Here is a 16,324-nt window from a genome sequence, read left to right as displayed (position 1 = left end):
TTAGCGACGGCATTTAGCTGACGCTAATAGTCTATTTTTTTGTAGTGAAGCCTCGCTATTATCTATCTATCTATTTATTTATCTATCTATCTATCTATCTATCTATCTTTTGAAGTTTTGAGGGGCTAATCCTTACTTTTGATCTATACCTATCCCATCCCTGCAAGGCCCTAGGCATCGAGTTAGAGCTCCTGGAACTAATTCTCTATTAATCAGCATCGAAGAAAGGTTAATGTTACTTGGAATCATACTCTTGTTGGTGGCAAAAATTGGTACAATCTGAGCAAGCTCTCGGTGGTAAGCCCCTTAATTAAAAATGATTGTGGACCTCAAATAATAACTAGTGTCATGGTTCCTGAAACTCAAGCTCAAAAACTTTGCAAAGCAAAACGTTATCACAATATCTTGATACATCTATTATATAATTTGATTGGATGTTGTCCAATCTTTACTCTTCCAGAAAAACACTTGATTCATCTATATGTGAACATGCAAAATTAAAAAAAAATAAAAAAATTATTTTAAACAAGCTGGGGCAAGAAAACAGAACACGGAGCCCACTTGACGTGTGGACTGTGTTTCTTAACATTCTTTTGGTAAGAGTCTGAAATTGATTTTAGTCATATATAGAAGCTGTCACTCCACCTCTACCTAAATAACTTCATTTGTTCTTTACTGAAAGCATCAAATTACTCTCAACCAATGGTATCTCAGTAAAGTACATAATCTGATGACAAGGCAGACCTACTTGAAATACTTGAAAAAAGAAATTAAAAAAAAAAAGTAGAAGAACTCAGAAAACATGCAGTAGTTACAACAAACTCTTTTATTACATTGACAAGCTAGCCCACTTCTTTTCAACTACTTTCAACTATTGAAAACATTTCTTTGACTGCACGAACTTCGTTGGCAACATCTTGCATCCTTAGTCGTTCTTTTGGTGATTCCTTGGAACACAAGAGACCAATTCTAGTCAATGAAATTACACATCTCCTTTGTTCAATTCTTCCAAAATTTTCATTTCTAATATCTCCATTAAATTCTTCACTTTGATCATCTTGCCAAATCTGTGGATCCAAAATCAGCATGACTCTTTCCGGGAAAGCCATATTGACAAATTTATGAAGATTTAGACCATCTTTAAACATGTTATTCGTGGGCTTCTTTCCTGTAAGCATCTCCAGCAATAGTATTCCATAGCTATACACATCTCCCTGCGTAGAGATTTGGCTGCCCATTGCATATTCTGCATTTATTTGAACATTTAATTAGACATACATGCATGCATGCATGCATCCATACATACATACATACATACTAGATATTACTTAGAAAAGGAAAATTGATATCTGTGTGTCTATATAAATTAATTTGTGAGTGTCTATAGATATGTATGTGTGTGTTTGTGTATATGTATGTATGTATGTATGTATGATGTAAAAGATATTATAAGACAGGATCTTGGGTATTGCTCAAAAAAAGAAAATTGGAAAATTAACAGCATTGGAGCCAGGAATTTCATCCAAGGGCCAACATATATGCATTCATCAGATAGTAAATGTTTGATAATGTTTCAAATCTCTTGACAAAGATTATATATTTTTATTTAAATTAATGTTTTTATATGTTTTCTATCATCAAATATTTATGCCAAATTTTATACTAACTATTTCAATAGCTTATTGGTTAGAACAAGACAATTAAGGAAGGAGCCAGATTTTATTTGGGGGATAATGTATAATTTATCAGTTTAAATAAAGACAATAAATATTTAAAAGAGTATCAAAGTTTATTGATAAAAATTATTTATTTACATGAAATACCAATCAAAGGGTAAAATATTTTCTTGCATTCTATTTTGCAATCTTTTTAAAGAAATACTTTTAAAAATTTAAAAATAATATATGATTAGCAAATTTTAAAATAGTACATGATTTTTGGTTCTATTAACAAATGCATACGTTAAAAGTAATTATTCTAATTAGATCCAAATTTTAGGTGCATAAAAGAGATAAAATCTCTTTTTTCTATGCTTCATGTGGCAAAAAATAAAAATTAAAATCTAGTTGTTATTAGAAAAAGGATTGTAACAATAGTTTGCATAAGACATTAGAGTGAGTGGGAGATTGTTAGAATTGATGTTCAATTTTTTGGGGGGCACATCTTCAATCTTAGGGTGGAGGGGTGGGGAGTGAGGACAACCTCTTGATGCCAAATTTTTAAGTAATATAAAGAGATATTACTAAAATTCAATGGCCTCGCTCTCTTGTGGCTATGATTTGTCTCCATATCTGAAATTGATACATATAGTATGTATTGAGATAGGTTCAAATCCAGACATTACCAAACAAAATGAGTTGTTGATTTGGGCCCGATGAATATTCTGTGTAGTTGCAATTTCTGACTCGACCTATCAACATGACCCACCAACAACCCACTTTAAGCTGGTTTGAATTTGATATAAAAGCATTTGGGTCATAAATGGGTCATCTTATCTAGATGCTTTTGTTAATGGATTGGATTCATGGTTCTTTCTTTTTCTTTTTTTTTGTGGAGGGGGTTGGGGGGGGCGGTGGCGGGGGTGTAAAGATTGAATTCATGTTTAATTAGTTCTTTGACTTGTTTAATATATTTTAACCCATTTAATAATTAAGTTGGGTTGTGACCTGACCTACTTAGCTCATTTAAGACTTGTTTGACCCATTAAACATACTCAACATTTTTTTTTTTTTTGTATCATTTAACTTGGCTTGCTTAACCTTGTTAGCCCATTTAATTCTTTTTAATCCATTTTAAAAATCTACTTATCTTGTTTAACCTAATTCGGTCAATGTAGTAAATAAATTATGTGGACTGAGTTGGATTACCTATTTAATAAGTAGGTAGGGCTTGGATATGAATTCATGTTTAATAAACAAGTCTAGTTTAGATTGACAAATTCTTGATATTACCTGCACTCGAACCAACCGACTAGCTTTCCACCCTGATTCTCTGTAGGCATAATATATATGTGCCATGAAGCTATGCTGCAATTGTTTAAGGAAAACCTGATAGCTGGTAAACTAGTTAAAATAAACAAAAAAGATACAGGTAAGGTATAGTTATTGTGGTCTTCTTGCTTATGTTTTAGTATAAGTATTCAAAGAAAAGATTATTCTAAGCTATTTTTGGCATAAAGCTATCATTTATGCTTGCCTCAAAAACCGCCTTAGTCAAAAGTTATTCTAGAATTTTTTTAAAAAAAAATTTTAGGAAAATGGTGGTTTTCACCAGCACATTGAACTTAAGACTTCTCATTGGAGAGATGTGCGCCAACTAGCTACCAACTGTTGGAATTATTTTAGAAATTATTTCTAAGGGAAACTATAAAAAACTTGAGTTACAACTATTCCTATTCTACTTCTTTCGATTGAACAAACTGCATCTTTAGCTTAAATATGGTTATGATGTTTCCAGAGATGTAGTTTGCAAAAAAAAACATCATAAGAACCATGTTGATGAAGTCTATCTTGGAAAACCATACCCTGTTGGTTTGAGATATTTTTGCATTTTGTAGTTTTGACTAAAAAAGAAAAAAAGAAACATCAAAAGAACCATATTGAAGAGGTCAGTCTTGGAAAGCAATACCATGTTGGAAGAGGGGTTTGAAATAGATGTTTGGATTTCCTGAGAAGATAACTAAGCCAAAGCTAGCTAGCTACTAAATTGTGGATATAGCAAATATCATACTGATTCCAAAAAATAGTTGGATCTTCAACTAGATCAATGAAGTTTTGCTTGAGAAAAAGGGAGAAGTAGATCTAGTATAGGATGACTGATGCATGGAATGAAAAATATCTCTATACACAAACATTCAAGTCATGGATCATCCAAGTACCAATTTCAAATTCTTACATCATTTGTTGACAATTGTCGGGTACATGTTCTCTAATGTAATCAACAATGATAATTGTTGGAGGTAGATTTGACCAACAATGGGAAAGTTAGGTTCTATAATAACCTAGGATCAAGGAACCCAACCAGTCTTTTTGGGTGGGGTCTATAGTTATATAAATGATATCAAAGCAGATTGGCCAATAGCCCATATGGACTCAGCACCAACCCTTGTGGAGCTTATCAAGAGCCAATTGTAGTGTGCAATTGTATTTAAGACAAGATCCTCAAGCTGATAAGGATATCTGAGCTTAAATGGCGAGTGTATGAGAAGACCTATGCAGGTTTACAGTTAGTCCTATACATTAATTTTGAGCTAGGGAGATCTTAGGCATTTATATAAGCCAAAGAATCGAAAACACCTTTAGGCTAGCCTTTACATATGGGTGAGGTCCAGCCTTATTACATGTTTTATCAGGTCACTTATGTTCAATTTTTGTACATTTGTGTGGACGTTTGCATCCAAAAGGAATTCAATGTCCGAAAAATATTCATCTTCCTTCGTCTTTATGGATCAAGGTTTTGTAAAAGAAAAGAGTACTAAGATGCTATTGAGGTCCATAGCTTTTATATTTAAATTATGGACATGAATATCTCTCAGAAAAGAAATTATGGATTAAGAAGAGAATATATGCAAATCTTAATTACCTGGTGCGACATATCCAATCGTTCCTTTTATCCCCATTAAGCTTGTTGAATTTTTGGCTGTCGTAGAGACCGAAGTAGAGAGGAACCTTGAAAGCCCAAAATCACCCACATGGGCAGTCATGTCATGGTCAAGAAGAACATTGCTTGGCTTTAGATCACAGTGAATCGCTGGCACGACGATGCTATGATGTAGATAACATAGAGCCGAAGCCACATCAAGGGCAATGTTCAACCTCTGACTCAGGTTTAACTTTCTTGTCTGATGACGCTCCTGAGCTTTAGGATGCAGCCACTCTTCCAAGCTCCCATTAGGCATGTATTCGAGGATTAGAGCTTTGAAATCATTACCAACAGAATCCGTACTTGAGCATGAAGTGATGACTTTGATAAGATTATTATGACGAACATTTCTTATGATTTCACATTCGGTTTTAAAACTCTTCAGAGCTCCAAACTGTTGAATGTTGAATACCTTCACAGCAATGAACTTCTCTTCGCAATCCAATTTCCCTTTATATACAGTACCAAAACTTCCAGTACCCACCAAATTAGCTGAGGAGAATCCATCAGTAGCTTTGAGGATATCAATGTAAGATATTATTCTGTACTTGTTTTCCAGGGAAGGCATCGATGGAGATTTCTGCCGTCCCTTCCTCAGCTGCAAAAGAATCACCAGAAAACACGAGAATAATATTGCTGCAGAACTCGCAATTATGATTATTATTATCTTGAATAGACTTCTTTTGGAGGCTTGGATAGAGCATGGTGGTAACTGCAACTTTGGATCATCTCCACAAAGCCGCTTGTTCCCAAGGACAAAAGTTTCACTTGAATTGCTAAGGACACCATCCTTAGGCACTTCACCTTCAAGGTCATTGAATGACAGATTTAGGTACCGCAAATAAGTAAAAGATCCCAAGAATTCTGGAATTTGCCCGGACAAGTTGTTTCGAGAAAGATCCAGCTCCTCGAGTCCTCTCAAGCTGACGAAGGATTGTGGAATGTTTCCTTGAAAGAAGTTGCCTTCCAAGTGAAGGTATTCCAAATGCTGACAAGCACCGAGAGTGCCAGGAATTTCACCTGACAACCAGTTATTGGAGAGATTTAAGCAGTCGAGGTTGAGCAAGCTACCCACTTCCATGGGAATGGACCCAGTGAGATTATTATGTGACAGATCCAGGGCTCGTGTTAGTGAGGAGAGAGCAACAAGTTCCTTCGGTATGGGTCCAGCAAGTGCGTTATTAGAAAGGTTCAATATATTCAAATTTCTACAATCTCCGAAGCTTGCTGGGATGTTGCTGCTCAATTCATTCTCTTCCATGTAAAGCTCATTTAATTGGGTGAGATTTCCTATAGAAGATGGGATGAGACCTGAAAGTTTGTTACCAGACATGTCTAGGAGAATTAAGTTCTGAAGCCTTCCAATGGTGGGAGGGATGCTTCCTGTAAAAAAATTTTTATTTATAAACAGAACGGTAAGGTTGACAAGGTTTTCAATCTCAACTGGGATGGTCCCAGATATTTGGTTTCCTCCAACGAATAGCTTCTCAAGCCGTGTGGAGAGATTGCCTACCGATGCCGGGAGGGTGCCTTCAAGCTTATTTTCCTGTAGATATAACCTCTCTAAAAGGCTACAGTTGGTCAAAGAGGAGAGCACGCTCCAAACATTACCTTGGAGCTGATTCTCCCCAAGATTTAGCTCGACTAGATTTTTTAGGGATCCTACACTGGAAGACAGTAATCCTTTAAACGAGTTCATGGCTAGATCGAGCATTTGAATCTTGGAAGCATTGTATAACGAAGCTGGGATATACCCATGAAATAGGCTCGATTGCATAACTAGAGATTGGAGGTTTGGAAGGGTGATGCCGATGTCTGGTGGTAGGGTCCCGGAGAGCCAGGTGGCGCCCACGCCCAAATAAGCTAGCGATGAGAGATTGTAAAGAGGTGGCGGCATTTTTCCGTTCAGGTTGTTTATGGATAAGTCAAGGTCTTTCAGGCCCGGAATCTTGCCCAAGCTTTCTGGAATACTTCCCTCCAAGTAGTTGTCAGCAAGATAAAGATAAAGGAGGGAGGAGAGGTTTCCCAACGATGGAGGGATGGTTCCTGAAAGTGAGTTCATCGACAAAGCAAGAAGGACGAGGGGAGAAGCGCGAATCATTGGGAAGGAAGGTATCTCACCTGTCAATCCGTTTTTGAAAAGATGGATGGTCTGGAGGGACGAACTGTTAAAAAGTGACTGCGGGATTTCTCCTGTGAGACTGTTGCGTGAAAGATTGACAACAACAAGGGATGAGCTATTTGCAAGAAAATGCGGGATCCCTCCTGTGAGACCATTGTTTCCCAGATAAACGTGAGTGAGGGAGGGGCTGCTCCCCAGCAAAGGTGGGATGCCACCTGTAAGATTGTTACTAGTGGCACTCAGTATTTGGAGCTTGCCATGGGAGCCGAACTCCCTGGGTATCTCTCCTTCAAGCATGTTGTTCCTTAGGCTGAGGCTCTTGAGGTTGGTGCAGTGAGTGAGATTGGATGGAATCTCTCCTGCAAGTGAATTTGTGCTAAGGTCGAGGTATTGAAGTCGGGGAAGAAGGCTGAGCTCTGGTGGTATTTGTCCATAGAGTTGGTTGTTTGCGAGGTTGATTCGTCTGAGGAAGGTGAGGTTGGCTATGGAGGGTGATATAGAACCAGCAAGTCCCTGGGAGTCAATATCTAAAGCGGTGACACGTAGCAGGTGCCGCCGGCCACCACAAGTGATACCTCGCCAATTACAGAAATGGAGGGATTCATTATTCCATGAGGCCAAGTTTCCCAAGGGATCGGACAGCAGAGACTTGAAGGATAGAAGGGCCTGCCGGTCAGTGTGGTTTTGCAAGGTGGTTGTGGTACAGGATGCAGGGTGGAAGGAAAACGAGATGGAAGAGAAAAAGAGAAAGATAAGAACAAATGGACCAAATGAATTCAAACACAGAGCATGTGAGAGAGACATCCTTGGATTTTGGGAGGAATCCACAATCCAAGGCTCTTCTTGCTGCCCTTCCACTGCATAAACCCCCTGTATATAGATTTGGTTACGATTCTTTGTCTTCATATTCTGGTTGACCAGGACAGTTTGATCTTCAAGGGAGGGGTAATTGGTTATAAAAGTGAAGTTGAAAATCCCTCCATTAGACCAATTCTTTGGACCGTTTAGCTCTTGTTCGAAAATGACATATATATATATCTGGTTAATTCACATAAATCCGCTTCTGTTCCCATACTTTGGTTATAGAATCTACTCATCATGGGGTATGACAGAATGAATTTTACTTGATGGTTACTCATTTTGGGTCCGGCTTCTTCGATGTCGTGTACCTTAACAAAACAAAAAAATGCTCTAGTAAATCAGATACGTATCTCACCATGCAAAACAGTGCAAAGTAGTTTTTTGTTTTTTTTGAAGGAAAAGGGAGGTTAACACCACCCAGCTCAAACATTGCGAAGTAATCGAGGGACTTTTTTGAGTGATTTCTGAGTTACGGTAAAACAGATCTTAACAAAATTTATATTGAAGAACCCAACAATTATGAGCTAGCTATGTGGCAAGATCAACAGAGATGGCTAACTGAAAGGTTATGCTGGTTGGTTAGTCAGAAGACAAAAAAAAGGAAAGACATAGCTTTAATTAATTGAAAGAAAGACTTTTCTCAGATTTTGCTCAAAAGGAAATCTGAAGAATGATAATTTCCTTTTCAGATAGTCTTCCTCGACCAACTACCGACTCTGCATGGTCGTAGAAGTCCAGGTAAAACAACGTAAGGAGAAGAAAAAGGTGATAACTCTGGTGATCTATTTCTCCGTCAGAAGAAAACAAGAGAAAGAGGCCAAAGCAAAGATTGAAGCAACGTCGTAGCCTTCCTTGCCCCTGTTGCCATCAACCATGAATGGTCTAACATTTCGTTAAAACATATTATATTCATACTTAGACTAGTGGTAATAGCATCAAAGTGGGCACTTCATGTTAGACTTCAAATTTCTTTTGCATTTACCGTAAGACTTGGACGTTCGGACATGAAGTTTCCTCTGCACCAAGGTCCGAGGAGCAAAAAATATTATATACCGCTTGGTTGAAATGTTGTCATCAATTCAGAGGATTAGATAAATCATGTTAATATAAAAGAATTTAAAATTAAAACTATTGCTCCTGATCTCTCCGTCTGAGATCGACCGTCGAGGTAGATGTGGCCGAGGTGAAACCGTCGCTGGAGCTTCATCCAAACATTTGCAAAGAAGTTCTCATCAGAATATTCTCCGGTGAAAATCCTCTGATGCTCAAGTTAAGAGATAGAGAATAATGAGAGAAAAAAGTAAGGAGTCGATTGTGTATCTTGGAGGATTTCAAAGCTTTTATTTATAAAGGAGGAGTTGGAGTCATATCCATCTCGAAGTCAAATTTTCGGATTTGTTGCACAGATTGGTTTGGATAAGATATTTTCCTTTCACGAGAGACTCAATCGTAGAAGAATTCTATTCTATTCTATAATAGATCGTTCGGAGCCGAGATTTTGGAGTTCGAGAAGTAGGTGCTCAACCTCAAGTTGGCTAAGATTGGTCGGCCATGTACGAACTATGGTAGGTCGTCTGAATACGAGATAAATCAGAATTGAACGAAGTATGAATTGCTATCTGTTGGTGCAGAATTCCGTCGAAGCCGGAGTTGCCGGAGTCGAGAAGACCGTGGCCGCCGTCGGGACCTGCAAGTAAAGTCTAAACCGGAGTTGGGGGTGCTCCGGCAAGATCCTCCGACGTTCAAGTCAGTATTCTGCTTCAACAGAAATGGAGTGCTCGAGCGAAAACTTTGGCAGAGTTTTGAGATAGAATTTAGAGCTTAGAGAAAAACGTATCTGAGGGTCCTTATTTATAGATGGAGAAGGCAACCGGTTGACAGCGACGCCTGTAACCGTCTGGCAGTAGGCTGTTCAGAGCCGCCTGGAGTTTGTTACGGAGAGTAGTGGCGCTAGGGGTCGTTCAGGGCCACGTGGAGTTGGTTACGGAGAGTGGAGTGGTGGCCGTTGTCGCGACTTGCCAGAGTGTAGTGGAGCCGCGCAGAATCCATTGCAGGGAGTGGAGCAGGGTAGTGGCCTTCGTCGTGGCTTGCCAGAGAGTGGTGGAACCGCATGGAATCCGTTGCAGGGAGTGGAGCAGGGTAGCGGCCTTCGTCATGGCTTGCCAGAGAGTTCGGACTTGTCGGCTGGAGCTCGGCTGGGACATCTGATGGAGCGGAATAGCTTTCTATTGTTGGTCTGGGAGAGGCTCGGATATCTCCGAAGCTACTAACGAGTCTACTGTTGTCGGGTACCTTAGGCATTGATACTACGGGTGGGAGTCATCTGCTGTAGAAGCTCGGATGGAGACTTTCCGTTGGCGAAGCCCGGTAGGAGTCCGATTGCTAAAGAAGTCCGTCTGGGATTCGCCTGATATGAAAGCTCGTCTGAAGATGATCCGTTGGAGAAGTCCGGTTTCATGAAGGATCTAGTGGAGGGTCGACCGATGGTGGACTTCGGATGGCGTTGGGGAGATTCGGCAGACATCGGAGGTGATTGGTTGTTGTAGGAATCTAGCTGTCAGAGTCTGTCCATCGTAGAAGTTCGCCCGATATCCATCCGCTATGGAAGTTCGGTCGAAGTCTGGTTCTTGTAGAAGGATGAAAGGAAACCGCTTACTGTAGAAGCTCGGTCGAAGATCGGTTGTCATGGGAGCTCGGAGTAGCGACCTGACTGGTGGGTCCCGTCCCATTGTAGAAGCTCGATCAAAGATCGGTTGTCGTGGGAGCTCGGAGTAGCGACCTGGCTGGTGGGTTTCGTCCCATTGTAGAAGCTCGGCTGAAGTCTACCCGCTGTAGGGGTTCGGAGTAGACTGCTCGTAGCAGAAGTTCGGCTATCGCAGGAGCTCGACTGGAATTCTGAAGGCGGTCGACTGCCGTAAAAACTTGGATGGGATCTGATTACTGTAGAAATCTCGTTATCGAAAAAGCTCGGATATTGATGAAGTCCGGAAGGAGTTTGAAGAATAGTTGAACATTGTAGAAGGTCGGCTGATAATGAGGCTTAGAGAGCCTTTGGAGCGGTCCGGTAGATAGATGGAGAAGCTCATTGTCGGAGAAGCCCAGAAGTTCGGACGGTCGAGGGGGTTCAGAGAGAGACCACATAAGGTCGGAAGCCAGAAAAGCCCTAGAAGGGTTGGTCTTTTACAAACTTCGATCGGGGGGTATTTTATACCCAACACCAGTCCCCCTACTTTCGAGTTCAGATTCTGAATGAAGGAAGTACAGAAAAATTCTTCCGGCCGAAGCTGCTCCCTTCAATTTTCGTACTCGACGGTTGTCAGATATTTTGACGTTCGGCATGCTGGTACTGGAGCCTTTTCGAAAAAAATTTTTTCTTTTCGAAATTCCTGTCAGGGCGTGGCTCTAGGTACGACGTGATAATGACTTTGTTAGCTGCCTGTCGTTTCCAACAGCCTGTCAAGGTGGGCAGGACATGCGGCGAATGCAAACCGGCCAGAGGAGATCCGCAATCATTATTGCGCCGAATCCCGGGGTCTATTTAAACACGTTCTCCTCCTTCAGGGGTTTCACTTTGCTTGAGAGAATCCCTCAGTTCTCCTCCTCTTTTTCGAGAGCTCCGGCTTCCTCTAGCATCCTTTCCGACCTTAGGCATCCTCCGGGTCGACCTCCATCATCCTCGTCATCTCTCTGTACTCCTGGGGTCAATCTAGGTTAGTTCCAAAACTTCCTGTCATTTTTTCGTCTTTTCTTCTTCGTATTCTGTTTATTTACCTTTCTCGGGGGCCTGTTTGCTACTTTTCTCGATTTTTTGGGATTTTTGTGGCTTCCATTTGATCCAAAATGTCCTCTGATATCTCCTCTTCTAGCAGTTCTAGGAGTTCGTCAACCCCGATTCCCCACAGTACTGGTACCGTAGATGAACCCGTAGCTAGGACCGAACCTTGTCTGGCCTTTGCACCAGACACCATCTCCGGCTTCTTGACTCTGGATGAACTCTCACTGATAAGGATCCAGTATGGAGTTTCTCTAGAGTACGAGCTGGAGCTTCCCGGGCCATCTAACCGGGCTAGCGCCCCTCCTCCCGACTGCTTCTGTCTGTACCAGAAAGCCTTTCGTGCCAGACTTCGGCTTTCACTGCCATCCTTTGTCATTACTCTCTTTCGTTTTCTGAATATTTCTCTAGTTTCCGTCGTGCAGAACTCCTTTAGGTTTTTGATAGGGTTTCTTTCTCTTTGTAGTTTAGCCGAAGTTCGGCCGACTCTTTCTTTGTTTAGGAACTTCTACACCTTCAAGTGCCATCCCTCGACAAAGGATTGGTGGTACTTCTCCCCCCAGTTCGATAGAAAGGGGTTGCTGAAAGGCGCCCCCTCTTCTGTCCATAATTGAAAGGAGAGGTTCTTCTTCGTCCGATGCCCAACCTTAGAGCTAAGATTACCCCCTTGGGGTTCTCTGAGGGATTCCGCCCGTCGGGTCTCTAACCTGGAAAGGGACGACCTCGAAGTCTCAAAAAAGCTCGAGGCCTATCGAGCCCCCCTCCTCCCCGAACTTCTGAGGGAATAACTTTTGTTCAACGTCGGCCTGAGCCCCCTTAACCCTGCCGGTATCTCTCCCTCTCTCTCCTTTCTTTCTTTCTTTTTTTTTTTTCTTCCCCTTCTTCTTGCTCTATTTCGAAGCCATGCTGATTTTCTTTTATCGCAGACATGGATGCAAGCGTGGCTCGAAGGTTGGCCCAGGGTCTCAAGACCCACAAGAGAAAAGACGCTTTAACTTCGGGGTCGATGAAGAAAGCCAGGACAGAAGGGACAAGCTCGGCCACGCCTGCTCTGATGCCCGTCGTCGTCGAAGTCCCTTCCAACGCCAAACCTGAAGTCCCCCGAGCCCCTTCACAGAGCCCCCCGACTGAGGGTCCGATTTTGGAGGTTCATCTCGAGGGGGCACCTGGGGTCGAAGGGAGGAGGAGAAAGAAGACCCTGGTCTGGAGGAGTCGCAGAGCTGCCGCCGAGGGGGCCGGCGACTCCGAGGAAGACCTGAGGAAAAATTTCTTCAACAACAGAGACTTAATAAAGAGGCTGGTCGAAGGGTGCATTTTGCCCGAGGTAGTCGAGAGGATCGCCCTCGCCGATCCCGAGCTGCGGGTCTGGGACTCTTTGGGATCTTTCCTCGAAGTAGGTTAACTCATCCTTTTCCTCCTTCCCGTTTCTTTAATTTATTCTTCAGCCCTTATGTCGACTCCCCGACCTTTCTTGCAGATTGGGCACCAGCTCGTCGCCAACGTCGAGGCGGTGAAGATCGCCAAGAGGGAGGCAACTCAGGCAGAAGAAGGTCGCCTAGCCAAGGCCGCCCGCCTTGAGGAGAAAATCACCGAGGTCCTAAGTCTCCGGGAGGTGCTGGAAAAGGAGGGACAAACCTCATCCGACTTGAGGACCATCTTGGAGGAGGAGAGAGGGAAGGCTGAGGCCGAGGTCTCCGCATTGAGGGTGCAGGTTTTCGAGTGGAAGGAGCAGGCTTCTGAGCTGAAAGCGCGGATTCCATCTCTGGTCTCAGAAGCAAGGGCTCGGGCAGTGGAGTTCAAAGCCTCCTCCAAGATGGAGGATCTAAAGGTCCAGTTTGACCAGGACGCCTTCATCAAAGGTTTTGAGCTCTGCCAAGAGAAGGTGGCGGAGAGGTTCCCCGAATTGGATCTCGGCTTCCTGAACGAGGCGTCCGATGATGAAGCCGGACCATCCGAAGTCGCTGTCGGTCCTCTTCCAATCGGGACCTCGTCGACTACCATGGCCGCTGCTGATGATCTTCCGGGAATGCCGACCCCCTCTACTTCTGCCCCAGAGGTCCGGAACCTCTAGTTTTATATTTTTTTTTGTGGTGATTTTTTCCTCATTCTCTTGTACTTGAGATTTATTTGATCAATGAAGCCGGGTTCATCTTCACGGAGGGTCCCCTTCTTTTTTTTGTAATCTTTTCATTCTTTTTGTCTTCTTGCATTAATTTGAGTCGTAGCGTTCTTGTCCTCCAACGACAGTGTCATGCTGAAGCTCTTCCCCTATCGGAGGGTATTCCCTTGAAGTCGATGGTACGAAACTTCCAAAAGAAAGTTCGTCAGTTGATAAAAAAATTCAAGAAGCTGGAAGACAAACTTCGCCGACTGAAGGAGAGCCATTCAGAAGCCATCGTGGAGGCTACTCACTTTCGGGACCTCCACAAGAAAAGTTTCATGGAATACACTAAAAAGAAAACTGACTTCATTATGGAGCTTGAGGAACTCTGAAAACGTGCCAGCGACCGGTCTTGGTCCCAGGTTTTCAAGATCAGCTCCCTTAAAGTCGAGCTGGCGGTCGCACGGGAGAAGATCGACCGGCTGGAAGGGAGCTCGTCCTGGCTTACAGTCCAGACTGATCGCGATCAAGACTGGTCGAAGAAGTTTTCCGACCTTCAAAAGCAGCTACAGGACGCCGAGGTGAATTACGACGCCTACCGAGTTGGCTGGAGCAGGCAAGTAGAGGACTACCGAAGGAGGCTCCAGTCGGTGACTGACGAAGCTGTCCGCCTTCAGAGGTGGCTATCCGAGAGAGTCCAGTCTGTTCCTACACAAGATTCTGACGAGCTTTGCTCCTTGAGGGGGACTATGGCGGAACTGTCTGTAGCCCTTGGGTGGGAGGAAGCAGAATTACGATGGCTGAAAGTTCAGCTGGTCCACGAGCAGCAGGCAGTCAAGGATGTCGAGGCAGAGTCTGAGGTCTTGAGGAGGAGGCTTCAAGAGTCGAAGGACGAGTGCCGGCGGTTCCACCGGATGTAACAAGATATGCTGCTAAAAAAGATGGAACTAGAAGAGGAAGTCGAAAATTTAAGGTGATCCATAGTAAGGGCCGGAACTGAGAGCTCGAAGTCGAAAGAAACTGGGCTTCCTTAGAGCCTCCTCTCCTTCTCTCTTTTTTTTTCTTTTTGTTTTTGGCCTTTAAGGCTTTGTAACGTGTACTTCACCAATGATATGAAAATGAAATTGTCTATTACCTTGTCCATTCTGGTATTAAATAGTTATTTACCAAACTCCATCTGTCTTCCATCTTATTCGACGCTGAAGTTATCCGAAGGTTTCTGACCATCGCCGTGTCGATTCGCCCTTAGGGACTGGAGATTTTCGCCAAGGGTATTCTCTCTCGTCGAGACGAGATCTCTAGTGCCTTTGATGTAGTTCATTTTTCACCTATCGCCGGTGTAGTTCGTTGCTTTTCTTTTTCGTCTCCCTCTTTCTTCTGTGTTTGAGTGAGGATCTTTCCTCTGCTCTTGATGGGGTCGCGGGAGTGTAGAGGAGTCATTGAGGAAGCTTTCCTCCTTGTCGATCAATCGAGTCTTTATTTGCGTCGGGATGAGGTCCTCCCCTTGTTTCCGACAGTCAGTTTCAGCTCGTGTTAGGATGAGGTTCTCCTCCTGTTCCTAACAAGGCTGTGGGGGCACACAAGGGCCATTGCGAGGGCCTCTCCCCCCATCCAGTCTTTAAGAAACTGAGCCTTCGACTTTGCTCATGTTAGGACAAGGTTCTCCTCCTGTTTTTAACAAGGCTGTGGGGGCACATAAGGGCCGTTGTAAGGGCCTCTCCCCCCATTCGATCTTTAGAAAACTGGGCCTTCAACTTTGCTCATGTTAGGATGAGATTTTTCTCCTGTTCCTAACAAGGCTGTGGGGGCACATAAGGGCTGTTGTAAAGGCCTCTCCCCCCATCCGGTCTTTAGGAAATCGGACCTTCGACTTTGCTCATGTTAGGACGAGGTTCTCCTCCTGTTCCCAACAAGGCTGTGGGGGCACATAAGGACCGTTGTAAGGACCTCTCCCTCCATCCGATCTTTAGAAAATCGGGCCTTCGACTTTGCTCATGTTAGGATGAGGTTCTTCTCCTGTTCCTAACAAGGCTGTGGGGGCACAGAAGGGCCGTTGTAGGGGCCTCTCTCTCCATCCGGTCTTTAGAAAATCGGGCCTTCGACTTTACTCATGTTAGGATGAGGTTCTCCTCCTGTTCCTAACACACTTAATTTCGTTTGTATGGGGAGTTATCTCCTGTCATTATAAGCTCATACCAAAAGAAAGAAATACGCGAATATGAAAAGAATTTTTATTCAAGACAAAGTTATCGGTAATACATTCGTAGATTTTTCGAACCCTATAGCCGCGGAAGGTCTGCCCCCTGTCGAGGTCTCCCTGAGACGGAGTTGATAATCCCAATCAGAGGCCGATCTTCATGCTGCTCCTCCCTCCTTGGCGGTTCCGGCTGCGGTAGGGTCCTAGGCCGATCTTTCCTTCCTTCAGGTCGGCGTCGGATGAATCTATCGAGCTGACCTCATCTAATGAGCTTCTCGATCTCATCTCAGAGCCGAATACACTCCTCCGTGTCGTGGCCGTGGTCACGATGGTAGAGGCAAAATTTGTTTGGGTTGCGCTTCCCAGGATGCGAGCGCATCCTCTCCGGCCTTGGGAGCTGCTCCCTAACCTCCATTAGCACTTGAGCTTTCGAGGTGTTGAGAGGGGCGTAGCTGTGGAACCTTCCGAGAGGAGAGCCTCATCGAACTCGACGGCCTGGGCTCTTCTGCTTACGAGCTCGGGGAGGAGTTCGGACGTGCCTATGTCTGGGAGGAGTTTGAGAACGTGGCCGAGCTTCGCTCTATCCTTTTTCAACTGCGGGCTTGCTCGAGTCTCCCGCCTGCCGCTCTC

At 43.5% G+C, this 16,324-nt stretch overlaps 1 protein-coding gene across 1 annotated transcript; it reads right to left on the bottom strand.

Moving 5' to 3' along the window:
* Positions 1-765: 765 nt before the first annotated feature.
* LOC105051622 (uncharacterized) lies at positions 766-7,593 on the bottom strand. Its single transcript, XM_010932148.4, has 2 exons — positions 4,582-7,593; positions 766-1,246 (listed from the first exon to the last, which is right to left on the bottom strand). The coding sequence occupies exons 1-2, from the start codon at positions 7,565-7,567 to the stop codon at positions 858-860; spliced, it is 3,375 nt and encodes a 1,124-aa protein (XP_010930450.4). The 5' UTR covers positions 7,568-7,593; the 3' UTR covers positions 766-857.
* Positions 7,594-16,324: the final 8,731 nt, after the last annotated feature.

Source organism: Elaeis guineensis, chromosome 9 (assembly GCF_000442705.2).
Source record: "Elaeis guineensis isolate ETL-2024a chromosome 9, EG11, whole genome shotgun sequence".
Taxonomy (NCBI): Eukaryota; Viridiplantae; Streptophyta; class Magnoliopsida; order Arecales; family Arecaceae; genus Elaeis; species Elaeis guineensis.
The sequence above is the reverse complement of the archived record's forward strand: the minus strand, read 5'-3'. Positions and strand labels throughout refer to the sequence as shown.